Raw genomic sequence first — 21658 nt, forward strand, 5'->3', positions numbered from 1 at the left:
TGGGAATTCTGGGAGTTGGAGTCCCAATTCATCTGGATGTGCTCATTTGTAAGATGGTTGTAATGAAATATCATTCCCCATATGCATCATGAAAGGAATGTTATAGCAGATTACAATCTGAAGGCATTAAGTCTTATTTTTAAGAAACACAAATAGACATTTTTGCAGAATGTCTGTTTGTGTGTCTTAGAAAAACAGGCCAAAATAAACTTTCTCAAAAAATTAAAAAATTAAAATTTCCAACCCTTGTTACATTTGCTTAGAAAGCAAACAATAGAATTTTTTTTTCCAAATTAGTGATTCAACTAGAGGCAATGCTTGTTTGAATGCTTTTGAAACAAACAGGTTTCAAAGGATAGCGTGTTTTGGCACATCTTTTTTTTTTAAAAAAAAAAACTTAAAAGCAGATGGGCTTTAGCAGTTCTCATTTAGTTGTTCCACAACACACAGATGAATGTAGTCACTCCCAACATTTCCTTTAGCTGATACATTCCTAAAGTATTTTCATCTTGTACTGTACAACTCTAGTGGAGCCCTCTCTCCATCCCAGAATTCTCAAGACAATCCTTAGGGTGTGAACTGAGCCTCTCTGACGGATTACTCCTGGTGTATCGTGGTCTCACAAGGAATGTGATCTTCTGAGATCATGAGCTGTACAGATGGATAAGGTTTCTCTTTATCATTTCTGAAAGACAACACAGGGACTTTTTAATAATACATCACTGTGTTTCTGGGTGTACAGATGATGAGCCTAAAAGGGCATTTCACTTTCTAATCCCAATTTAATCTCGACTTTATATTGGACGTCAGTTTTGGAATCCTACAATTCTTTGAACAACTTTGCCCAAGCCGATGTCTTATGCACAGTGATGGAAATGACCATTGGCTTACCTGAAGGGTCCTTTTCTGTACACCGCGGGAGAGTCCAAGCAATGGGGGGTTAATTCAGTCTGCTTGCCCTTAGGACTGAGGAACTATTTTTCCTTAAGCCACACCTCCTCCTGGTGTGCTCAATCCCCCAGAATTCTTAGAAGGAGTCAGTTCGTGCGGACGGAGCGAAGCGTCCAAGATGATGTACTGTTGACACGAGGAACCCGAATCCCGGCCTTGAGAGCCAGGGTGGGTTGGACTCTCCCGCGGTGTACAGAAAAGGACCCTTCAGGTAAGCCAATGGTCATTTTCCTGTACACCGCTTGGAGAGTCCAAGCAATGGGACATACCAAAGTTATTGTCCATCTGGGTGGGCAGAAGAAGGCTCCCGGGATTCGGTCTCTGACACAACCGCCTGGAGCACACGCCTGCCGAAAGACGCCTCAGCCGAGGCGAAAATGTCCAGTTTATAGTGTCGCACAAATGGAGAAGGAGAGGACCATGTAGCGGCCCTGCAGATGTCCAGGATCGAGGCCTGGGTGGCCCAGGCCGCTGAAGTAGCAGCACTTCGTGTGGAGTGTGCAGTGATGCCGCGCGGAACGGCCTTGGATTGACTTTCATAGGCAGTCGCAATGCAAGCGCGAAGCCACCTGCCAATTGTGGAGGAAGTGACCTTCTTCCCTAGGGAACCGGGCTGGAAGGAGAGGAAAAGAGCCTCTGACTTCCTGAATTCCACAGTACGAGCGATGTAGACCTTCAGGGCCCTCCTGACATCAAGATTGTGCCAGGATCGCTCTCTGGGATGCGACGGATGAGGACAAAAATTTGGCAACACAATGTCTTGCGCTCTATGGAACCATGAGTTTACTTTGGGGGTAAAGGTCGGGTCCAGCCTCAAAATGACCCTGTCAGGGTGGATGACGCACAGATCCTGGCGAACAGAAAGAGCCGCCAGCTCCGAAATCCGGCGAGCTGACGTGATGGCAATCAAGAAGGCCGTCTTCAGCGTCAGGAATCGAAGAGAAGTAGTGCGTAAAGGCTCGAATGGAGGGCCAGAGAGGGCTCGCAGGACCACGGACAGCTGCCAAGTAGGGTAGCGATGAACGGTGGGAGGGCGAAGGTTAGAGGCGCCCTTGAGGAAAAGACGCACCTTCGGGATCTTGCTGAGAGGCAAAAGGTGGTCGCCCGACCAGACAGTAGACAAAGCCGCCACTTGGCGTCGAAGGGTGTTCGGGGCCAGGCCCTTGTTGAGTCCCGCTTGAAGGAAGTCAAGCACTCTGGGAACCGGCGCGGTCGTCGGCTCGATGAGCAGCTCCTCACACCACTTGGCGAAGGCGGCCCAGGACGCATCATAAATCCTAGTGGTTGAAGGGCGTCTAGCCGCCTGAATGGTGTTCACTACCTCCTCCGACAGGCCTTGGTCTTTTAATTGGTCCCCCTCAAGTGCCAGACGGCCAACTGGAGCCTCTGGGGCTCTGGGTGAATCACGGCCCCCTGGCTGAGGGAGATCTGGTCCGGAGGAATGCGCCACGGAGGAGACACCGACAGGTGGACAAGGTCGGCAAACCACGACCTGCGGGGCCAATGCGGGGCCACGAGAAGGACCTCTGCTCCCTCTGCGATGACTTTGGAGATGAATAGAGGAAGGAGAGGCAGGGGAGGGAAGGCATACAGTAGCTCGCGGGGCCACTTGCAACGCAGAGCGTCTGTCCCCTCCGCCCCCGGGGTGAAGAACCGGGAGTAGAAGCGGTCGAGCTGCTTGTTGTCCCTGGACGCAAACAGGTCTACGGCCGGAGTCCCGAATCTGTCGGACATCTGGTGGAACAGGCGAGGGTCCAGTTTCCACTCCGCAGGATCTATGGTCGTCCTGCTCAGCCAGTCGGCCTGTGTGTTGTCCACTCCGGAGATATGGTCGGAGCGAAGGGATTCCAGATGGCGCTCCGCCCAGCGTCCCAGGGACTCCGCCTCTCTCATCAGTGCTCTGGATCTGGTGCCGCCCTGGCGGTTGATGTGGGCCTTGGTGGCCACATTGTCCGTCATCAGAAGCACATGTTGACGATGGATGGACCGGCTGAAATGGCGCAGGGCCAGGCGAGCAGCTCTCAGTTCCAGCAGGTTGATGCTGTAGCTGGTTTCCACTTGGGACCACTTGCCCTGAACAACCAGGGACCCCATGTGGGCTCCCCAGCCGGAGAGGCTGGCGTCTGTGGTGATGATCAACCTCTCGGGCTCCTTGAACAGGTGGCCCTTGAGGATGGCCGGAGACACCCACCAGCGGAGAGACCTCCTCACGTCCGGGGGAACTCGAATCGGCTTGGTAGAGTTGCTCCTGGATGCCCTCTGGTGCGGCAGCAGCAGCCACTGAAGAGACCTGGAATGCAGGCGGGCCCACGGCACGATGGAAATGCAGGAGATCATTTTTCCCAGCAGCTGCGACAGAAGGACCACTGGAGCCTGCCTCAAGCTCAACACCTTGTGGGTCATGGACCTTAGACCGGTCAACCTGTCTCGGGAAAGGAAAACCCTGCACAAGTTGGTATCTATCACCGCCCCCAGGTGTACAAGTCTGTTGGTTGGAATGAGATGGCTCTTCTCTAAGTTTAGAGTGAAGCCGTGGTTTCTGAGGGATCTCATAGTGGTTTGGAGATCTCGAAGGGCCTGCTGCCTGGATGACGACTGGATCAGGATGTCGTCCAGGTAGCACTGGAGCCTTATGGGCCTGCGTCTTAGCTGAGCCGCCACTACCGCCAGCACTTTGGTAAACGTCCGAGGAGCGGACGAGAGGCCGAATGGAAGAGCTTTGTACTGGAAGTGGCGACCCGCATAATAGAAGCGCAGGAACTTCCTGTGCTGAGGACGGATGGGGATGTGAAGGTATGCCTCTTTGAGATCTATAGATGTGAGAAGATCTCCCTGTCGAATCCCCGCCAGAATGGTCTGCAGAGACTGCATCTTGAACCTCCGGTAGGCGATATGCCTGTTGAGGTTCTTGAGGTCCAAGATGGCTCTCCACCCCCCCGAGTTCTTTGGCACCAGGAAGAGGATGGAGTAAAACCCCCTCCCCTCTTCGCCTTGGGGAACTGGTTCCACGGCCCTGATGTCTAGGAGATGACGGACTTCCTGGTCCATACGCTGCCTCTTTTGGGGGCAGGACGGGACAGGGCACCGGATGAAGGTCCGAGGGGGAAGGGACAGGAATTCCAGGGAGAGGCCTTCCCTGACTGTCTGCAGAACCCAAGCATCCTCGGTGTTCTGGGCCCAATGGGAGGCGAACAGCTGGAGGCGACCCCCGATGGGCGCCAAGCCCTGGCAGTCACTTTGACTTACGGAACGGCCTGTTGGAGGCCCCACCGCGGTTATACTTGCGGAAGCCGAACTGCTGCCTGCCTCTGTCCCGAAAGGGCGCTCTGTCTTGGGACCTGTCGCCCTGCTGGCCGAAGGACCTATTAGAGGGAGAGAAGGAAGAGGCAGAGGTGGAAGGCTCGGAGGCACGAAAGGAGTGCCTCCTAGAGTAGGGAGCGGCCTTACGTTCCTGCTTTTTGTTTAGAGAAGGTAGGATCTTCCTCTTGTCCTTGGACTCAATAAGGAGAGGATCCAGGGACTCGCCAAACAATTTGGACCCCTTAAAGGGGGCGGAAGCCAGTTTCCATTTGTTTTTCTGGTCCGCTTGCCAATGTCGGAGCCAGATCAGTCGACGGGAAGTTATGTTAGAACCGAGGGCCCTGGAGGCAAATTTGGTGGCATTGAGGGACGCGTCAGCGGCATATTGGGAGGCCGCGATTATTTTTGACACGTCCTGGTGGAGACGGATGTCTCCCGCCGGGAGCTTGTTTAGGAGCTCGCGCAGCCAGATCACAGAGGCCCTATTAAAAAAGGAAGCGGAAGAAGAGGCCCTGATGGCCCAGGCAGCCGCCAGATGGGTCTTGTGGCACGCCTTTTCCGCCTTCTTGTCCTCCGCCTTAAGGCCTTCCAGGAGGTCGGCCGGTAGAGAGGAGTTGGAAGTGAGCGCAGCGATGGGCGGGTCGACAGTGGGAAGGGCCAGAAGGTCCTCCAACACTGGCTCCATAGTATAAAGCTTCCTATCTACCCCGCTGGGAGAGGATTGCGTGGCAGGCTGAGCCCACTGGCGCTGGATTAAGTCGAGGAACAGCCCCGGGACCGGAACCAGCTCTTGCTGGGGCGTTGGCACATCAAACATGACCGCATTGGGATTAGCCGGAGGGGCATCATCCGCCGGCGCGGTCGGCTTGGGCTTGATCCCCACCCTGGTGGCAGCCTTGACCTTGTGAAGGACCGATTTAAAAAGGCTGGGCTTGAAGAGACCCGCAAAGGCGGGCGCTTCGGGGGGAAGGCCCTCGTCGTCCGAGAGGCCTAGCACCTCCGGGTCAGGGTCCTCAATGGCAGAGGCCTCGCTGACCACCGAGGATTCCAGGGAAGGATGGCGAGCACGCTTGCTTGGGGGCGGAGCTGCCTGATCGGGTTTGGGACCCCTAGGGGCCGCTGCGGTAGGGCTTTTAAATTTCATGGCCTCCGTGATGCCCTTGGCAATGGCGCGGGCCATTAGCTCCTGCATGCGGGGCGATAACTCCTCAGAGTCAGAATCGGGATCCAAGCCCTCTTCTAGGGGGGGTGAAGCCTCACCCTGCATATCGTCTATGCTAGCATCCCCAGGGGGAGGAACCTGTTCACAGGCCCAAGAAGGGGCCGGGGAAGCCGGCTCTGCAAATGACCTATTAGGGGATAGGTCCTGGGATTCCACCTCCTCGGCGAGGACCGACTGGAGATCTTCCCGGGAGGGAGGGGCTCCTGAAAGGGACTGCACCCTGTCTGCCTGGCGTCTGGCCTTCTCGAATTGCTTGTCAAGGGCCCGCTGGCGCCTTTCAGCATCCTTGGCCTCAGCTACCGAAGGGGTTCTGGAACGCTGTTTCCCAGAGCTACCCCCACCACTCTTGCCCGCACCCCCACTCCCCGAAGAGGAGGAACCCTTGCTAGGGGCCTGCGAGAGGCTCGGCCTAGCGTCTTGGGAATCGGGAGGACTGGGCAGGTCCATAGTCAATGACCACACAAGATGGAGCAAGGCTATGATAAGGCAGAAGGATAGATATAGACTGGTTGCTGTAATGGGAAACAAAACGAAATGAATCGTTAAAATTGCCATATATACAATTAATCGAATCAATACTATGAAATCATCCCATGTTTCACACCAGTCGGAGGCCCAGGGGTAGGATTGGGGCCTGCACCGAGGTGCAAGGCTCCGCAGGAGAAGCAGGGAGGAGAATGACTATAGAAAAAATCTTTAGGCCTGCGCTTACTTAAGGCCTCCTCCCTGAGCCGGTATGATGACCGTTGGAATGGCACAGGAACCAGCGCCGCTCGCAAAAATAGACAAAGGGCGAAGGTGGCGATCCTAGCCCGAGAAACCCTTGCTAGGCCCTGCCACCTCCAGCGGCCTCCTGACAACGAGGCTGATGCAAAATGGCGGCCATGGCTGGGCGCGCTATTTTCGCGCCTAAAAATGGCCGCCGCAACAGCGTGGGGCTAAGGGAGAGCGAGGGGCGAACGCGCCTCGCAATGGCGACGATCGCCCACTCCTCCCTGCGGCAGAGGTCCTCTAGCAGGCCGGGGAGCGAAAATACTTCGACTAAAATAACAAACGAGGGGCCTGGGGACTTAGGAACCTCGCCGCTGCAGCCGCGCCGTTTTAAACGACAAGCGGCAGGCCTCCGAAGCCGTCCCAAGAGGATCGGCTGAGGGGCACCCCCCACCACCTTCCAGCTTACCTCCTGGCCTTCAAGTGCAGATTCTACTGAAGAAAGTCGCAGAATTGAAGAGAGAAACGTCTCAAGAGGTTGGGGAATATTAGAGAAAAAACTTTAAACGCAATTAGAGAGTCCAAGCCAAAAAAAGGATCAATTTAGCTCAGAGCTCTAACTAAATACGTCCAAACGGGCTGACTGAGGAAGAATTCTGGGGGATTGAGCACACCAGGAGGAGGTGTGGCTTAAGGAAAAATAGTTCCTCAGTCCTAAGGGCAAGCAGACTGAATTAACCCCCCATTGCTTGGACTCTCCAAGCGGTGTACAGGAAAACAGAGCGTTGCTACTTACCTGATACGCCTCTTCTCATAGTGGGGGAGGAGTATCCAGGATGGGTTGACCTTGTTCTCTCTTGATTGGACTGAGTCAGATAAGCTCTTTTAGCCACACCTTGTTCACCAGGCTCCACCCAGTTATCGGCGAAGAACTCTATCCGAATCGCTGTGTCATCCACTCCAGACTTTATTTTAGTTTCAAACCTTTATTTATTACTTCAACAGAACAGTTCAACAAACAACATAACAATTTTGCAACATACCCATATCAGGGAGTGGCTGGATACTCCTCCCCCACTATGAGAAGAGGCGTATCAGGTAAGTACCAACGTCCTTTCTCCATAGTGAGGGGAGGAGTATCCATGATGGGACGTACCAAATCCTACACGTCCCAAGGGAGGGTTACACATTTGACTATATTCCCAAACCTATGCCTGGTGAGACCTCTCCCCCGCCTTGTGAACAGCCTGCAACACCCTACGTCCGAATGAGGCTTCCGCAGAAGCAAAGGACTCCAACTTGTAATTCCTCATGAATGGTGAGGGGGAAGACCCCATGGGTGCCCTACAGATCTCAGATAGTGAGGCCTGCGTGGCCCAGGCCGCCAAAGTGGTCGCGCTTTATGTAGAATGCGCTGTGATAGAGCTCTGTGTTTGCAGACCCCTGCCTGATAGTCAGAAGCAATACAGGTTTTTAACCACCTGCCTATCGTGGTGGAAGTCACCTTGTTCCCCAGGGACCCCGGCTGGAAGGAAACAAATGGGGCTTCCAACTTCCTGTTCGGCCTGGTTCTTCTGAGGTAAATCCTCATAGCCCTCCTCATGTCCAAGGTGCGCCACTTCCTCTCTAATGGGTGAGAAGGGTCCAGGCAGAAATTGGGCAATATCAGCTCCTGCGAGCAATGGAAGCAAGAGCACAACTTGGATATGAAGGAGGGGTCCAACCTTAGCACTACCCTGTCCTGGTGGAACATGCAGAGATCTTCCCCGGTAGACAGAGCCTGCAGTTCGGATATCTTTCTGGCGGAGGTGATGGCCACCAAAAAGGCCACCTTATGTGTCAGGGACTTCAGAGAGACAGTACGTAATGGATCAAACGGAGGGCCTGTCAGAGTGTCCAAAATCTTGTGTAAGTCCCAGGAAGGGTACCTGTGCACTGTGGGCAGTTTAAGATTGGAGGCCCCCTTGAGGAACCGCCTGACCATTGGATTGTGAGTCAGTGTCTGAGATCTACCACACAGGAGTACCGATGAAATGGCTGAGACCGGTCTCCTAATCGTGTTGGGAGCCAACCCTCTGTCCAGCCCCACCTGAAGGAACTCCAGAACTTGTGCAACCGTGGCCTGGACCGGGTCGTGGCCCCTAGAGATGCAACATGTTGAAAAAGCCTGCCCTGTAATGCCATAAATGCGCTCCTTGGAGGGTCTGCAAACTGCCTGGATAGTCTGTGTAACCCTGGGGGAAAAGTGATCTTCCCTCAGGATGCTCCGCTCAAGCGCCAAGTGGTCAATTGGAGCCACTGAGGGTCCGGGTGTTCCAGAGATTCCTGACTGAGAGATCCTCTCCTGGGGGATCCTCCAGGGCCTGTCCACCGAGAGGGATTGGAGATCGGTAAACCAAGGCCTTTGGGCCAGTGTGGGGCAATCAGTACCACCTCCGTCTCCTCCCGCAAGATTTTTTGTATGACCCTGGGGATCAGGGATAAGGGTGGATAGGCATAGAGGAGCCCCTGGGGCCAAGGGCAGTGGAGAGCGTCTATCCTCTCCGCCCCTCCCCATGTCCGGTACCTGGAATAAAACCTCTGGATCTGGACATTGAGAGAGGTGGCGAATAGGTCGGCTTCTGGGCGTCCGAAGCACTCTGCCAGCTCCTCGAAGATTGCTGGCTGCTGGCTTCCACTCCGAATTGTCCACCTCGGTCTGCCTGAGCCAGTCAGCTCTGATGTTCTCCACCCGTGCTATATTTTCTGCCCTCAGTGAATGCTGTCTAAGGTCATAGGCTATCTGAGCCTATGCTATGTGAGGTGCTTATGCGATTTCTCATAGTTGGACATCCAATTCTGAGTTTGTGGTGGGTTCAGGCATGGGGACCGGCCTGTCTGACCCTTTTGCCATGGCAAGAAGAGTGCTATGATTCTATGATTGGATTAGCTCAGAAAATTTCTTGAATGTATTATGAATTCTTTGAGTTCAATTCACTTGTCAGCCACTAGGGTGCGTTGCAAGACTTTGTAGATGCAGGTGCAGTTCACGTGTCAGCCACTAGAGTGCATTGCAAAACTTTGTAGACGCAGACGCAGTTCACTTGTCAGCCACTAGAGTGCGTTGCAGGCTTTGTAGATGCAGGCACAGTTCACATGTCAGCCACTAGAGTATGTTGCGAAACTTAGTAGACGCAGTTCACTGGTCAGCCACTAGAGTTCATTGCAGGGCTTTGGAGATGCAGGGGAAATTCACAAGTTGGCCACTAGGGTGCGATGCAATGCTTTGTAGATGCAGGCGCACATCACTTATTGGCCACTAGGTGTTGCAAGTGTTGGCCTGAAATACTGGATTGCAGTTTGTAGAAGAGCGCTGCTTGTGCCTATTGTTTGGAGTGATTGGTAATGGCGCCTTCCTTGCTGTTAAAGGATGGAAGGCTGAGTCAATCTTGAGCCAGTGAGTTTTGAACTGCCAAACTACAGCTAGCAGTCAGCTGAAGTAGCCTGCAGTACTGCACTCTAACACCTGTGCCACCTCGGCTCTAGTTGCCAAGGCTATTCTGCTGGTTAGGTTGTCAAGCTGACTCTCCAGTTTTTGGAATTCCTAAGAGTCTTTACCCGAACTCGGAACCCGTCTTGGACCTGGCTAGCTTGGTACCTTCTATAGGGGTTGAGCCCTTCCCAAATAATTCATAAACAATAGTAACCAATTCACAAGAGCATAACAATCTTTTCAGCTGAACTACATCTGCCTTTTGGCCCTTTGGCTGCCTGAAGGCTTTGCACACACAAGGTAAGCTGATGTTGGGATGGTTGGGGCATCTTTATTGCCCCTCGTTGTCAGGACAACTTATCATTAAAGTTCAAAGGATTTGGGAGGTCGGGTCTGGGCTAGCTGACCTCTTTTTCATTCAAGTTTCGTTTCCATGGAGATCTTTCCACAAGACTTTTACAACCACTTAAGGAGTAAGGCTTGGAATCTGCATCAGGTTTCTCTTTCTTTGTTAGGCCACATGTGTTTGGCCTTCACAACAGCAGATCAGATTACATAGGTTGGGAAGGGGTGGGGTTACTTTATCCTGCGATTCCTGGATCCCTTCCCCTAAAGCTCAATTAGATGGAAACAAGGTCGATCTTGCTTTCAAGCAAGGAGAGAGAGGAAACATGCTTTTCTAACTTTGCAGGATCTGCTTTCTCAGTGTATCAGAAAAGAACAAAAACAGGCTTTTCAGAGCAGATTGAATCAGCTAGGTGGTAGACACTGCATTTCTCATGCAACTCTTGGGCCCTTTTTAACACATTTTCTTAATCACAACAGAGTCCTTCATCTCAGAAGGCAAATACAACAGCCTGCCAGTCAGGGCTTTGAAAAAGCGGCTTGTGCTACTAAGAGCTGCTGGTCAGGGCTTTGAAAAAGCGGCTTGTGCTACTAAGAGCTGCCGCGCTCTCTCCTGTGGCCTCCTGCTGTTAACAGCAGCTCGCTGAGAGACTTGCCGCCCCCTCCTCCAACTGCATTTCTTTCTCTTCCTTAAAGGGAAAGTTTTTCCTTAAAGGGAAGACTTTCTTTAAAGGGAAAGCTTCAGCAGCGATCTGAGTCTCGTTGCCCTCTCTGGGCTTCTCCAGCTAGTCAGGCACTCAGAAAAGGATTGAATAGGGCTTGCATAAATTGTGATAGCAAGGTTGCCGGAACACAGGATGACAAAGCCCGAGGTGTCAAAGGGAATCCTTACCTGGAGGGAGGGGTCCCCTTCTGCAGCCCTGCCAGGTGAAGAGAAACCTGGTAATCTTTCCTTGGGTTCCAGGCCAGGGGTGGGGGTCTTCCTGTTGCTGGCTTTGTGGCAGATGCGCTCCAAGGCTTGGTGCCTCTGCCTTTCATACTTGGAGCTAGGCTTCGGGGGTTTGAATCCACAGCCTGCCTCTTTAGCCCCTTGGTGGAGATATGCTTCCTTTTGGCCTTTGCCTTGCCTCCCCCGTCCTTGGCTGATGCCTCCAAGATGGTTTCTAACCTTTTTAAGGGCTCCTCAGTGCCTCCGTTGGGGTTGCTGGCTGCAGGGCTGAGTGATTGGCTCCTGCCAGTCTCCTCTGAGCTGCTGGGGGCCGCCATCTTGGACCACGTGGTTTCAAAATGGCTCCCGACTCCAAATTCAAAAAGCTCCTCTTCCTGGGAGCACGTGGAAGCAGCTTGTGCCTTTGCAGGCTGCCGCACGGCTTCCACTGCCACTGGGGGCTCTCTCTCACCTCCCCCTGCCTCCCACAGCTCTTTCTGAGCCTCTCCGGCTCTCACCTTGTTCTCTGGTGATCGCTGACAATGTGGGCGCTCCGGGGCATTTTAAAATGCCACAGTTCGTCGCTCAACCCCTGAGGGGAGCGGTGGAGCGCTCCGGCACCCTTAGAGCCTCCTTGGGCGTTTCCCTTGCTGCAGAGGCCTCTGTGGAGCTCACTTGCCTGTCTTTGGTGAGAGTCCTCACTTAGTGCCCTGGGTCTCGCTCTGTGACCTGGGCTGCGTGCCGCCTTAGCAGTTGCTGCGTGGGTTTTCTACCCCCGCCGGGGGTTTCCTCAGCCTCTAGTGATTGATCAGACAGCGTGGAGGCAATTTCGATCACTTTTGCAGCAATTTTAAAATTTTCCTTTAAGTTTCTTCAGGATCTCATGATGAACACAGCCGTCCGTTGATGGACTGAGTCGATAACTGGGTGGAGCCTGGTGACCAAGGCGTGGCTAAAAGAGCTTATCTGACTCAGTCCAATCAAGAGAGGACAAGGTCAACCCATCCTGGATACTCCTCCCCCTCACTATGGAGAAACTTAGGTTCTCCCAATGGAAGAAAGCATGGTGATGTCCCCCCCCCCCCTTATTCCTTTGCACTATCCACTTCCTGATTTTTGCCCTTCCTTAATTCCTTTGTTTGTGTTTTAGGTTTGATCTTTTGCAGAAATTTAGGAAGCTATTAAAAAAAATTAGTAAAGGGTGTCTCAGTGGCTAAGACACTGAGCTTGTCAATCAGAAAGGTCTGCAGCTTGGCGGTTCGAATCCCTAGCACCATGTAACAGAGTGAGCTCCCCTTTTCCCAGCCTCTACCAAACTAGCAGTTTGAAAGCATGTAAAAATGTAAGTAAAAAAATAGGGACCACCTTTGGTGGGAAGTAACAGTGTTCCGTGCGCCTTCGGTGTTTATTCATGCCGGCCACATGACCACAACGACATCTTCGGACAGCGCTGGCTCTTCGGCTTTGAAACGAAGATGAGCACTGCCCCTTAGAGTTGGGAACAACTAGCACATATGTGCAAAGGGAACCTTTATCTTAAATTTAGTAAATAACACAACCAAAAAAACCAACAACATAGATTCAGGGATGATTGATAAAAACATGGGACAGGAGCACATTTGGGTTTTGACAGCATGTCATAAGCACTCTCCCAAAATGATTGCCAGGGCAAGTCTGACCAATTATAAGGCAGAAGACAAAGCCTTTGTTGCCACCTGCCATTTTATTTTCTACAAATGTTACCTGTTATCAGTCTATGGGAATATACACTGGTTACTGGTTCTGCACCGTTGGAAATTCAAGTTTTTGATTCAGGTTGCTGTTCTGCTCTAAAAGATGCTATTTTCTAGGAATGTGAGCTTCTGAGATCCAAAGCAGGAAAAATGCTTCAGAACTGTTGTGGATATGATTCCGGGGCTCACAGTCCACAGAAAAAAATGAATTTGAGTTAAGTACATGCCTTTTCCCTCAATTCAGATGTGTCTATATTCCTGGCTATCAAGAGCTCAGGAAAAAAAATCCAGTTGCTGGCACATATAATAAGTATACTCATGCTGGATCTGAAGCACCATTTATTTTTCATAGGGGGGGGAGTGGCACTTCAAAAATAATCTGCAAGGAGTGCTTGTGACTTCACAGAAGCACAGTATATATTCATTAAGGCAATCCCTTTTTTTCCTGGGAGTGTCTGGAAAAAAAGATGCAAAGAGTTGCTGTACTCAGATGAGGATTAAAGTCCTTGTGAATCATTTTCAATGCATGCAAAGCTCTAAAAAGACCTTTAAAAGGTACATTTGGGTAGGATAGTACACTTGGCAGGCAGAAAGGGACATACCCTGTTTTCCTGAAAATAACCTCTCTCCGGATAATAAGCCCAATTGGGCTTCTGAGTGCATGCACTAAAATAAGCCCTCCCCGAAAATATTGACACATAGCAGCAGCCATCAGGTGACCATGCTCACTACCTTCTGCACCTCAAAAATAATAAGACCTCCCCAAAAATAAGGCCAAGCGCTTATTTCAGTCAGAAGAAAATAAGACCCTGTCTTATTTTCAGGGAAACACGGTAGTGATAAACACTTTTTTCATTCCCAGATGCCATGCCAGGAACCTGAGCCAATAAAACTTCACAATTTAGGAAAAGCTTTCACAGAATAACCAGATGGGCACTAGCCCAGCAAGCGAAGTTTAGTAGGAATGACTGTGATACATTCTTCAACAGGACACTCTTCAATTACCTAGAATGCTGTAGGAGAAAGAGTAGCAGAACCTGGGGCTGGAATGAAAAGAGGAACCAGCCTAGAATCTCTATGTAATCACAACGAAAGTACAACACCTCTTGAATTCTGTTGACACTTATCTAGCCAACAAAATAGAGCTAACCATTAGTTAAGTACATTAACAATTAGTTGAGTAGATTCCTCTACATAGACATTAAGTAACTAATCAATTTAACTTCACGTGTGGCCCTGCTCTTTTGCACCTGGCCATAATACTAATCTAACACAGGATTTCTAACATTGGACGAATAAACCTTTATTTGTTGAACAAGGAAGGGGCTCAATGTGTCTGTCCTTTGGATTAAGTACTAATGGGTCATTTTGCACATTGCCAAAATCCAAAACCAAACAAACCACCTAATGGTTAAGGTGTGAGCCAACTGCTTCCCTCCAACCTGCAAAGTGTTTTCTTCTTTACTCTTAAATGCCACTTCAAAATATTAATTGCTTTGCACTTTGTATTACCAAGAATGTTACTTCTCATTAAAAACAACAACCCAGTAACATTCATGTATAGCATTCACTTTGGCCAAATGAAAATGTAAGACATATAAATAGAAATCAAAGCTGAGGTAATAGCCAGTTTTCCTTAACTTAAACAATTTAAAATGTAACTTAACACCGTGTAATTAACCAGTCGTTGACTTAATTTTAAATAACTCCTACGAAATCCAAAAGCAATGAATTAAAATCATGCAATGTAATTAGTCCCGGCCTTGATTAATCGGTGGAAGCTCAGCTTAAATAAACAGCAGAAGAAAACAAGTCAAAGTACATATTACAACAAATATAAAGATTTGTTTCCCCCTCTAGGACAGAGATTCAATCATAATAGAGCTGGAAGGGATCTTGGAGGTCTTCTTATCCAACCTCCTGCTCAAGTAAGAGATTCTATATGCCATTTCAGATAGATGGCTGTCCAGTCTTTTCTTTAAAACCTATAGTGCTGAAATACCTACAACTTCTGGAGGCAAGCTGTTCCACTGGTTAATTGTCTTCACTGTTGTTTCTCCATAATTCCAGATTGCTTTTCTCTTCTTTATTAATTTCCATCTACTTTTTCTTGCCATGCCTTATAGTCCTTTAGAAAATAAGTTGATCCCCTCTTCTTAGTGGCACCCCTCATATACTAGAATACTGCTATCTTGTCACCCCTAGTCTTCTTCTCTAGACTGGCCATACCCAATTCTGCAATTGTTCTTCATATGTTTTTGTCTCCAGGCCCTTAATTGCTCTTCTTTGCACTTTTTCCAAAATCTCAGCATATTTTATTTTGAAGTGTGGTGACCAAAATTGATTGATCCTGCAAGTTTTTGTTGGGCTGTAATTTTCATTATGACCAATATCAGAGAGAGATAAGTTACTGCAGTACAGCAACAATCTTAAGGATATATTACTCATCTCATTTTATGTATTGGGTTTTGTTTCAGCTTCTATTACTTGTCTAAATAATGCAAAGCAGCAAACATACACAATGTTCCTATTCCGCCTCTTTTCTCCACAATAACTCTATAAGGTAGGTTGGGCTGAGAGAGAATGACTGGCCCGTGGTCACCCAGCCAGTTTTGATGTCCCCAGGTGGGACTAAAAGTCACAGTCTCCCAGTTTCTAGGCCACCACCTTAACCACTACACCAAAATGGCTATCTTTATTAGGAGAAATAACAAACTTTGGATCAAGTAGCTAAGATGAAGACAATAAAAGAACCCGTGTGGAGTCATTGCATCTATAGTGGAGATCTACAAGAGGATTCATACTTACATTATGGTGCAAGTGAAAGCCTGCTTACAGATAAGGAAAGTGAAGTTTATCTCTGAGGCTACAGCACCTTCAGACCTAGACAGGTTGCCCTGTTTTATTCTGATTGGAGTTCCTTGGGCTTTATGATTGCAACTCTAATACGTTCCATCAAAGATACAGTTTTGGATCTCAAAGTATGAGTCTTAAGTAAGGATTAAGTTTCCTTTGCTTTCTTAGCTTCTGAAGAGGGGGATACAAACTGTAGTTCTCAAATTTTCCTCCTAACTCTCATATTCCATTTCTCTTCCAAATCCTTTTTCTTTTAAATTGTACATCTTATGTACGCAAATTATGACTTTTTTTTTTCCTGCCAATAATGAATTGCTCTCAGGGCTGGCTTGTGGTGACAAAGAGTTGTGGGTCCATATCCCAGAAGCACGAGAGTGAAGAAATCAGTTTTCAGAATTGCTCAGAAGAAAGGAAACCTAAAGTCCGTCAAATTGTACATCTACTATAATTGTACCCAATTTAGAATAATGGAAATCTACTTTGGAGTAGCCATAGGACATTTGATCATGGCCTAATGGAATATATGAAAGGTAAGGTAAATGTAAAGTTTCCCCTCGCACTTATGTGCTAGTTGTTCCCGACTCTAGAGGGTGATGCTCATCTCCATTTCAAAGCCGAAGAGCCAGCCCTGTCTGAAGACGTCTCCGTGATCATGTGGCTGGCATGAGTAAGATGCACAGAAAGCTGGTACCTTCCCACCAAAGGTACTACCTATTTTTCTACTTGCATTTTTACATGATTTCGAACTGCTAAGTTGACAGAAGCTGGGACAAGTAACGTGAGCTCACTCCGTTAACGCGGCGCTAGGGATTTGAACCACCAAACTGCCAAACTTTCTGATCGACAAGCTCAGCGTCTTAGCCACTGAGACACTGTGTCCCTTCAATATTTGTTTAATAATTCAATAAATATTGCCATTTTACAGAAGGGATAGCAAGGAGCAACGACAAGACTTTTTTTTTAAAAAAAAGTAGCTAGAGGTGACTTACTAAGTCTCATGACTTCAGTGAAACTTAAACTGAGAATGTCCTGACTGAAGTGCCCAAGCCTTTTTGTGTTATTGAATTATTTTGTAACCGGAACAGATATCTTATCTTGTTAAGGTGACACTTAAATAAGCCACTGAATGCAGCTCTTGTATAAATAGATCTCTATCTAACTGGACCAGTAACATTTGCATAATTCATGCTTCCAACATGCATACTGTATGTTTTCTGGCTTGCAGAAGTCAGAATGTGGTCTTTTTAAAAAAATCAACATTATGTTTTAATCACTAAACAACAATGATTTATGGGTATCTATAACTTCAAATTTGAACATTCTGAATGCTGCATAGATTGCATTGTTATTCCATGAAACAATTTGGATAATATTTTTTTTTAAACTGACACTGTGAAACGACGAGCACACAATGTTGGTCAGATACTGAAAATATAAAGATAACTACAACGATAAAATAATTCTTCCACTCAATGTCTGGGTTCACAGCATGCTAATAATATAATTTGATGGCTTTCATTCATTTTGGTTTGTAAAAGGGATAAATCAAGTCAAAGCTGCTGTGACCTTGTAGCTAAACAAACTACTTGTGCAGTTTATTTAACTAACAATACAGAGAGAAGACCAAAGCCTCCCTTCCATGCCCTGAGTTATCCAGCTGGGCTGTTTTCGGGATTACAAATGAACTCCCACCCTAAAAAGGCTCTGAGTCTGCTTTGGTGACTGTATGTTTTCTAAGAGGGTGGAAACTTTCCCAACCAGAAACGCTGATGCCATCTCTGTGGCTGAAGTATTGTTACAATAGGGTGAACCCAGCCATTGTCTGCAAATCATTGTTAAAAATACAACTGAAACATTACTATTGTCCATTCAATAAACTACTATTAAAACCCATCATGACTTAATATGATACAGAACCCAGCTACTGGGAAAGCACCTAGAATTTGTAAATAAGGAAATAACATTGTAATGAGTTTAATGCTGTTTGAAAAAACACCACCAGATTTCTCACTTTGGAATATTAACAACTGTACATATAAAACAGCCGAATTCACACAAGATGCTTGGCCAGATAAATTACAATTCACCAAGTAAACTACAATTAACTACGTACAGGTAGTCCTCAAGTGACAAAAGTTCATTTAGTGACCATTCAGTTACAACAGTGCTGAAAAGTGACATAACCATTTTTCACATATGACCTTTGTAGCAATCATGTGATCAAAATCCAGATGCTTGGCAACTGGTTCATACTTAGGACCAGTACTGTGTCCCAAAGTCATGTAATCACCTTTTGCAACCTTTTCACAAGCGAAATCAATGGGGAAGCCAGATTCACTTAACAACCATGTTACTCACTTAAGAACTGCAGTGATTCACTTAACAACTATGGCGAGAAAAATCAGAAAATGGGGCAAAGCTCACTTAACAAATGTCTCACTTAAGAACAGAAATGTTGGGCTGTAAGTCCAGGACTGCCTGTATAGGTAACAATCTGAAACATATTATTGATTCCTATAGTATGCTAAGATGCAAACAACTTTGGCTTAGACTGTAGCATCAACCCAGCCACAGACTGATTTCACATATCACGCTAAGCCATTATTTATAATCCACAACAAATGGGTTCATGTAATCCACTGGACCAGTGTTCCTCAACCTTGCCAGTTTGAAGTTGTGTGGATTGCAATTCCCAGAATTCCCCTGCCATCATACTGGGGAATTCTAGGGCTTGAATTATCTTCAAGGTTGCCACAGTTGTGAAACACTGCACTAGGCCAAAATGGACCATACCACACAATTAAAGTGTACTATGTCATGGTCATATAGTGCAAATGTTAACCTGTCCTTATGATATGATTTTTCTATAAAGAATCAAAGTGGCTGAGGGACTTGTGACAATGCAGGCCAGCAAACCTTAGGCATATTGAGATCTTATTCCTTAGCTGAACTATAACCCATCCAAAGTGATGGTACCTTTCCTAGAAAATCAGATTTTTTCTGTTGGGATGCAGTTGCCTGCATTATTGTCTAGCCTGGTACAAGATCAGCTGTGAAATATTCAATTCTCTTTTTAAAGCAGCATGACAAAACAGCCACATTTCCCTTTTATATAGAAAGAAAGCTCCTCCATCCAATCGCCTCTTATTTCCCTCTTTATTCCTTCACCCCCTCCTTTAAAAGCCTTCCATAATTTCTTCTTGTGAAGGAGGTTTTTTTTTCCCCCCAGAAAAATAAAGATATACACAGAAAACCAGGAAGCTCTAAAAGGGACCTTTTACATATGAGGCAAGGGATAAAGCCACAAAATAAGCACAAGCATTTTTAGAGCCATAGCATCCATTTTCATGCAAGCTATGGTGATTTTTACCACTTGTTGTAGCCATAATCATGCAGGAGCTAGATAAATATTCCAAGACTCCATTTACAAAAACAATTTTTAAAAGTTTTCAGATCATTATCTATTCACAGAGTGAAAGAACTCAGCCATATTTACATATATTTTCACCTATCTGAAAGACATTTTAGATAAACAAGGATCATTGAAAGTATCACACATTCTCTTTTAACAGGCCAGGCATAAGTTGTGTACAAGTGCAAAAGGAAAGGATTAACATTCGATTCAACCTGAATGAAATATAAATGATGTTTTAGTGGTAACCTCCACTAAAGCCCTTGATCCAAAAGAGTAAAATAATGTAACAGAAATATAGAAAGAGCCACAGATAATGGTTTGTGACACATCCTTTCATGTTTTCCTTTGAAAGTTTTCAAAATAATGACTTCACATGAATAATTAAAATTATAGTACTTTTTTAACCCAGGTGTTTCTTCTACAGTGACCTTATTTGCAATCACCGCATTAAATGTATCTTTCATTGAAATGGTAATCTATTATTTTTCAAGGTTGTGGAAACAAAATAATTATCCCATTGTGCTGAACATACAATATTCATGGAGATCAAGTTAGAAAATAGTGGAGGGAAAACTAGGAAGGCTCTACAGCACAACTCAAGATAGTTTATTATTAATGAAAATCTTTGACAATACCAAATAGTTGATAAATACCCTGAACCTAGAAGCTGAACAGATCAAAGAAAACTGCTTATCAAAAAAGCAGAAGTCCTAAGAAGCATTCCTGCAATATCAGGATTGCATGCATCCTTAACCTATGTTGTGCTGTCTAGCCAGTCTTCCCCAAATTGATACATACCCCATTATCTAAAATCCAGGAGGACCATTCTGACAAGTATCTCAAAATTATGAAAATGCTGTGGTTCCACACCTCCAGCTGGATCATCCTGATCTAAACAGACAGATGGCGCATTATTTGGGGCGGGGGGGGGGGGGATGTGTGTTTATAAAGGTTCGGGAACGCCACCCAACCAACTAATGTGCTAGCTAGAACATAATGCACCCCTTGTATTCACTTTTCTCTTGGAATCAAAGTGGCTCCTAAAGTTGAAATGTTCTGGAGCACTGCACGTTTGGGCAGAAGCACATTGGGCTGCGTTGAGACTGGCATTTTTACCTAGGAGGTAGGTAGGTAGCTGCAAAACCTACCCCCTCAACATTTAGCAGTAAAGATGCAGGATAACTTGTTATTTATTTCTTTAAGCACCCTCAATTGCCAACAGGACATCCGTTCGAAAGGGAAGCTCTGGAATCTCGCACATTTCTCAGGCTCCAATGACGCACATCTCCTGTGGTTCCTGGCCATTTTGAACCCTCCTTCGCGCTTCAAGCATTAAAGTGGGGGAGAGGGGTCACTCTAGATTGAGATCTTCGCCTTCAATGAACCGCTACGCCCCATTATTAACCTTCAAGGGCGTCCAAAAGTCCAACGGACACGCGTTCTGTGTTCTCCACTAACTCTGCCCAACGCTTGGCGGAGTGTGCTTTTTTTTGTGTGTGTGTGCGTGAACATCAAAAGCTGGAAAGCAATGAACTCTCGCGATCGGCCTCCCGGAGCCCAAGCCTTCATCCCAAACTGCCATAAGGCGCTCAGGGCCGCGGAGAGCCTGGGCTTGTTTTGTTTACCCGCGCGGGAGGCCAGCTTGTCTGCCAGAGATAGGCGAATATGTGCGCGTGTGTGTTTTGCTCGTAGCCAAGGAACTCGGGGTTTTGCAAAAAGCCCTTCTTAAATTAAGAGCGACAAACAACGGCAGGCACGATCCTTCCGTGATCTACGTGTCCTCCTCGGTAGAACCCGGGAGCCAACGGGAACCGGCAGGAGAAATGGAGAGACCCGGGGAAAAAGAAGGAACAAAGATGGGAAGTTAGCAGAAGAAAGTTTGGAGAGAAGCAGAAGAGGACTTGGAAACGTCCTAAGCAAACAGCTGCGCCGGAGAAAGATCCAAGCGCGGAGGAGCAGCCGGAGTCCTATTTCTTACCCTTGGTCCACTCCACAACTTGCTTAGGATTCCACTTGGTTACGGGCTCCATCCTCTTATTCCTCGGTCCAGCCTTTGCTCTGTCCCACCACCCGGCAGATCCGGATTCCAGCAAGGGACAGCCGCCCGGAGCTCCAACTAGCTCCTTCCTCTCTGTCCCCAACCACGGATTTCCCCCTTCGGGTTCCCATCCGAGCGGGCAGCCCGCGCGCCGCCCGCCCTCCCAGCTCCGCCCTTCGGCCCAGGCCGGCCTCTCCTGCGCGTCCGGCCCCTCCTCCACGTGCTTGGCACTCTTGCCAGGAGACCCGTGCAGAGGCGCTGGCTCGCTCTCGCCCTCCCGCCCTTGGCGGCTCCGGGGCTTCGTCTCTCCCGCTCCCCCTGCAGGACGGAAGGGCTCGGGCTGCTTAGCTCAGGTTACAAAAGTGCGGGGCGGGGGGGAGGATTGGTTGCAGTCGTGGGGACCCGCCCGTTTTTCGCAGCTCTTTCAACCTCCGGCTCTGCGCGGGGGTTGGAGTGAAACTCCTGAAAGGCGCAAGAAGCCCAACTCAGCATGGACCAGCGGCGCCCACGCAGGCTCCCTGCTCCGGCGGCTGTATTTTGTTTTGCAATGCGAAACCCCGCTGGAAGTGGTTGCCAAATATGCACATCTGCGGGCTTGGGCTGGGGGGGGCGGACCCCAAAAATATGAACAGAAAACCACGCGTGGATTTGTTGTCCCTCGTTTAACAGAGCTGGGAAATCTGTGTG

At 48.1% G+C, this 21658-nt stretch overlaps 1 protein-coding gene across 1 annotated transcript in view; it reads right to left on the bottom strand.

The window, feature by feature from the left end:
* Positions 1-21274, bottom strand: part of CNKSR3 (CNKSR family member 3) — a 101217-nt gene extending 79943 nt beyond the window's left edge. Inside the window, exon 1 of the mRNA XM_081941090.1 lies at positions 20912-21274. Coding sequence (XP_081797216.1) covers positions 20912-20963 — 52 coding nt within the window. The 5' untranslated portion in view covers positions 20964-21274. The remainder of the gene's footprint in view (positions 1-20911) is intronic.
* Positions 21275-21658: the final 384 nt, after the last annotated feature.

The sequence above is a fragment of the Natrix helvetica genome (genome assembly GCF_964273705.1).
Source record: "Natrix helvetica genome assembly, chromosome: 2".
NCBI classification, from domain to species: domain Eukaryota; kingdom Metazoa; phylum Chordata; class Lepidosauria; order Squamata; family Natricidae; genus Natrix; species Natrix helvetica.